Source organism: Pygocentrus nattereri, chromosome 17 (assembly GCF_015220715.1).
Source record: "Pygocentrus nattereri isolate fPygNat1 chromosome 17, fPygNat1.pri, whole genome shotgun sequence".
Classification (NCBI taxonomy): Eukaryota; Metazoa; Chordata; class Actinopteri; order Characiformes; family Serrasalmidae; genus Pygocentrus; species Pygocentrus nattereri.
Genome location: NC_051227.1, coordinates 11,410,995 through 11,416,867, shown reverse-complemented (window position 1 = coordinate 11,416,867; position 5,873 = coordinate 11,410,995). Strand labels below are relative to the sequence as shown.

At 36.9% G+C, this 5,873-nt stretch overlaps 1 protein-coding gene across 1 annotated transcript; it reads left to right on the top strand.

Moving 5' to 3' along the window:
• The first annotated feature begins 3,787 nt into the window (after positions 1-3,787).
• On the top strand, positions 3,788-5,873 carry bloc1s3 (biogenesis of lysosomal organelles complex-1, subunit 3). The gene has a single exon (XM_017682880.2). The coding sequence runs from the start codon at positions 3,973-3,975 to the stop codon at positions 4,546-4,548; it is 576 nt and encodes a 191-aa protein (XP_017538369.1). The 5' UTR covers positions 3,788-3,972; the 3' UTR covers positions 4,549-5,873.

The following is a 5,873-nucleotide window of genomic DNA, read 5'->3' as shown; positions in this document are numbered from 1 at the left end:
TAAATAATTACTTAAATGTGATCACACTTTAAGGTGTTTAAAACGCCGTATAACATCAGAATAAACACTAATGAACATAAATACGGTAAAAACGCTGTATAACATCAGAGTAAACAATAATGAACATAAATACGGTAAAAACGCTGTATAACATCAGAATAAACAATAATGAACATAAATACGGTAAAAACGCTGTATAACATCAGAATAAACACTAATGAACATAAATACGGTAAAAAAAAGCCGTATAACATCAGAATAAACACTAATGAACATAAATACGGTAAAAACGCTGTATAACATCGGAATAAACACTAATGAACATAAATACGGTAAAAACGCCGTATAACATCAGAATAAACAATAATGAACATAAATACGGTAAAAACGCCGTATAACATCAGAATAAACAATAATGAACATAAATACGGTAAAAACGCCGTATAACATCAGAATAAACACTAATGAACATAAATACGGTAAAAAAAACGCTGTATAACATCAGAATAAACACTAATGAACATAAATACGGTAAAAAAACGCCGTATAACATCAGAATAAACACTAATGAACATAAATACGGTAAAAAAACGCTGTATAACATCAGAATAAACACTAATGAACATAAATACGGTAAAAAAACGCCGTATAACATCAGAATAAACACTAATGAACATAAATACGGTAAAAAAACGCTGTATAACATCAGAATAAACACTAATGAACATAAATACGGTAAAAACGCTGTATAACATCAGAATAAACACTAATGAACATAAATACGGTAAAAAAACGCCGTATAACATCAGAATAAACAATAATGAACATAAATATGGTAAAAACGCCGTATAACATCAGAATAAACAATAATGAACATAAATACGGTAAAAAAACGCCGTATAACATCAGAATAAACACTAATGAACATAAATACGGTAAAAAAACGCTGTATAACATCAGAATAAACACTAATGAACATAAATACGGTAAAAACGCTGTATAACATCAGAATAAACACTAATGAACATAAATACGGTAAAAAAACGCCGTATAACATCAGAATAAACACTAATGAACATAAATACGGTAAAAACGCCGTATAACATCAGAATAAACACTAATGAACATAAATACGGTAAAAAAAACGCCGTATAACATCAGAATAAACACTAATGAACATAAATACGGTAAAAAAAACGCCGTATAACATCAGAATAAACACTAATGAACATAAATACGGTAAAAAAACGCCGTATAACATCAGAATAAACACTAATGAACATAAATACGGTAAAAAAAACGCCGTATAACATCAGAATAAACACTAATGAACATAAATACGGTAAAAAAACGCCGTATAACATCAGAATAAACACTAATGAACATAAATACGGTAAAAAAACGCCGTATAACATCAGAATTAACAACAATGAACATAAATATGGTAAAAACGCCGTATAACATCAGAATAAACACTAATGAACATAAATACGGTAAAAAAACGCCGTATAACATCAGAATAAACACTAATGAACATAAATACGGTAAAAAAACGCTGTATAACATCAGAATAAACACTAATGAACATAAATACGGTAAAAACGCTGTATAACATCAGAATAAACACTAATGAACATAAATACGGTAAAAAAACGCCGTATAACATCAGAATAAACACTAATGAACATAAATACGGTAAAAAAACGCCGTATAACATCAGAATAAACACTAATGAACATAAATACGGTAAAAAAACGCCGTATAACATCAGAATAAACACTAATGAACATAAATACGGTAAAAACGCCGTATAACATCAGAATAAACACTAATGAACATAAATACGGTAAAAAAAACGCCGTATAACATCAGAATAAACACTAATGAACATAAATACGGTAAAAACGCCGTATAACATCAGAATAAACACTAATGAACATAAATACGGTAAAAAAAAACGCCGTATAACATCAGAATAAACACTAATGAACATAAATACGGTAAAAAAACGCCGTATAACATCAGAATAAACACTAATGAACATAAATACGGTAAAAAAAACGCCGTATAACATCAGAATAAACACTAATGAGCATAAATACGGTAAAAAAACGCTGTATAACATCAGAATAAACACTAATGAACATAAATACGGTAAAAACGCTGTATAACATCAGAATAAACACTAATGAACATAAATACGGTAAAAACGCTGTATAACATCAGAATAAACACTAATGAACATAAATACGGTAAAAAAAACGCCGTATAACATCAGAATAAACAATAATGAACATAAATACGGTAAAAACGTCGTATAACATCAGAATAAACAATAATGAACATAAATACGGTAAAAACGCCGTATAACATCAGAATAAACACTAATGAACATAAATACGGTAAAAACGCCGTATAACATCAGAATAAACTCATTATTGATTACTGAACTCTGCAGTAGAAGATAGAGCTCAGAGTCTGATTATTGATTATTAAACTCTGCAGTAGAAGACAGAGCTCGGTGTCTGATTATTGATTATTAAATTCTGCAGTAGAAGACGGAGCTCAGAGTCTGATTATTGATTATTAAACTCTGCAGTAGAAGACAGAGCTCGGTGTCTGATTATTGATTATTAAATTCTGCAGTAGAAGACGGAGCTCAGAGTCTGATTATTGATTATTAAACTCTGCAGTAGAAGATAGAGCTCAGTGTCTGATTATTGATTATTAAACTCTGCAGTAGAAGACGGAGCTCAGAGTCTGATTATTGATTATTAAACTCTGCAGTAGAAGATAGAGCTCAGTGTCTGATTATTGATTATTAAACTCTGCAGTAGAAGACGGAGCTCAGAGTCTGATTATTGATTATTAAACTCTGCAGTAGAAGACGGAGCTCAGAGTCTGATTATTGATTATTAAACTCTGCAGTAGAAGACAGAGCTCAGAGTCTGATTATTGATTATTAAACTCTGCAGTAGAAGACAGAGCTGATTTTCTATTATGTTTAAAACAGATTTTAAAGCACTTTTAGAACTGTTCCGTCTGTGGACTGTTACAAACACAAAGTTTAAGACTTGATATTTTATTTGAAAGTGCTTTAGACTCAGATATGTTGTCTTATTTGATTAATTTCCTCATTTATTTTTATTACGTTATATAATTTTTAATTGATTTTTTAATTTAATTTTTGTTCCTAATTTAGTTGTTTTATTTTTACTCTCTGGGATTTTTGTTTTGTTTATTTACTTTATTTTATTCTGTTCTCTATGACTTTTTATTATCGCGTGTTTTCATTCTTGTCCTCTTTTCTGGGTTCTCGTAGTGACTGTAAAGCACAGCGACTTAGAACGAAAGATTTTACATAAATATAGGATCAAAAGATTCATGAATTAACAGCTCGAAATAATCACTTATCATGAGATTTTGAGTGAAGCATGTCAAAATAATCAGTTATTACATTTAAATAATGACTTACCGTGTCGAAATAATTAATTATTATTCCACATTACAAACTTTCTCGAAATATTGAATTGTGTTCACGAAATAATCACTTATCATGAACTTTTATGTCAAAACACTGAGGTCTTACGTTTAAAGAAGGTGATTAATTTGGTATGATGAGTCTTTATTTCGCGAACAGCAGGTTATTATTTAAGTTGGTCATAATTTAGAGATGTTAGTTTTAAATGTTTATGCAGCTTCGAGAAACACAGACGGAGAAAAACGCGATTTTCCGCAGAAATAAATATGAGAGAGACTTTTATTCTGTATTTCCGCGGAGCGGCGTTCAGTGCGACCGGCTTCACGCTCCTCATGTGACTCCGGTCTGCGGAGCTGAAAATCATCCGCTAAAGGAGCGAATAAAGCGCAGAATCTGCGGGTTTGGGGGTCTTTGACGCGGCCGGGGGGCGTGGGCTCCGCTCAGAGCTGAGGTTTGGTGTTAAAAGGCCGGGTTTCTGTGTTTTGGTGCTCATGGCTGGCAGGAAGGTGGCGGTGGTGGTTCAGGGCGAGGCCGAGGAGACGGACTCTGACTCGGACCAGGAGGTCTACATCACCACGGCCAGACCCTCCTCAGGACTCACGGTTCCTGGAGAAGCTTCAGAGACCGACAGCGAGGGAGAAGCAGAGCCATGGAGACCAGAACACTCCCAGAACCCCCTGCTGTTCCGGCCGGATCTGCCTCCTCTGGTGGTCGCTCGCGGCCCTGAGGTGCTGTCAGAGCCTGGACCAGATGATGGGAGGTGTTTGAGGTTGGAACCTGCCGGACAGTCCACTCTGCTGCAGCAGAAGCTGCAGGAGAGCAACGCTCGGCTCTGCGCCGACGTTCAGCACAGCCTGAGGCTCCTGTACCAGGGAGCGTCCAGAGACATCCGGACCGCCACCGCCCACCTGAACACCTCCCAGAACGGCATCATCAACACCTCTCACAGCATCCGCCTCATCCTGGAGGACCTCAGAGCCGTGTCCGAGAAGATCGACATCATCACCAGCTGCAAGCTCCTGCCGGACATCACCGCGCCCGGCCAGCTGGCCGCCTCTGGACCTTGACTGCTCTGGAGCCACTCCAGGTTACAGCTCTAAAGCGTGGAGTGGGTTTATTACCATGTTTGGGAAGCAGCATCTCTGGAATTAGGGCTCAGCGATGAGGCTGAAAACGTAACATCACCGCAGACATTTCACGATACGTCCCAGCATCGAGCTGCAGAGTCCAGACGCGGTTCATCAGAACATCAAAGAGACTGTCAGACGTTTTGGGTCCGGTGGTTTTCATACAGCGGTCACTATAGACTTTCTGTTCCAGCTGAAACGGAGCAGCAGTCACATTCTGGCTGCCAGCTGCTGAACCGTTTAAGGTGGAACAGAAAATTAAAATTTCTTTCCACTGTATTGTGTTAGTTACACACCGCTGTCTTAAGTTGTGCACACTATAAAAAGTGATGTCCCACTAACTTGTGTTCCCCATTTTAACACTTTCTGTATCCGACTGCTCTCTGATTTTCATGTTGAAAGCACACTGTTCTCAGTAACTGGGCACAGAAATGTCCCCACGTTCAGCGTTAAAGGGACTCACTGATGCGTCTGATGCGTGACCGATGAGGGTTTTAGCACCCATGCTTTAAGACTGCAGTGAGATCTGCTCTCAGATCAGCTCCTCGACAGCTGTAGACGGAGGAGCTGATGACCTCCTCATTCCGAGCGTCCAGCGTGCTGGATGTTTTGACATTTTGTGGCTCTACAGAAGCTCATGCCTCTCCTCCCTCACCTTAATGTGTCCCTACAGAACTCAGGCTTTATAATAGCCGCTCATTTATTATTATTTACTTATTATTATTTTTTCATGTCGTTATAAAGAAAAACAAACAGGGCAGACGGTGAGATGGACACTCCCGTCTTCCAAGGCCAAGCCAAACACATCCTGAATGATCCTGGATTTATATCAGAAGTGATTCTGTATGTTTGTCCTTCTGAACGGTCCCTTCAGTGAAAGTCCAGTAGGAAAGAGTCGATATTTGTTTCTGATAAAGTTCACTGTTCACCGATCTGGACGTTTGGATTTCTGTTTGTTTTGGTAAAAGTCGAGTCGGATGTGTTTCTAGGAGTGGCAGTAGACGATGATGTATGTATTTGGGTATAATATTGTTTTTTTTTTATTGATTTTACTGAAATGAAACACAAAATCTGTAGGATTTTGTAAAATGAGCATATTTATGATCATCAAGATAAAAACCCGAACAACAAACTAAACATTTCCTGCGTGTCAGAAAAGTTCTTTCTGTATGTGACGCTGGATTAAGGTGTAAACGGTACGTAATGTGTAGTATTACACATGATATCAATTATGTACAGTCTTACATATAAATCTGTTTAAATCA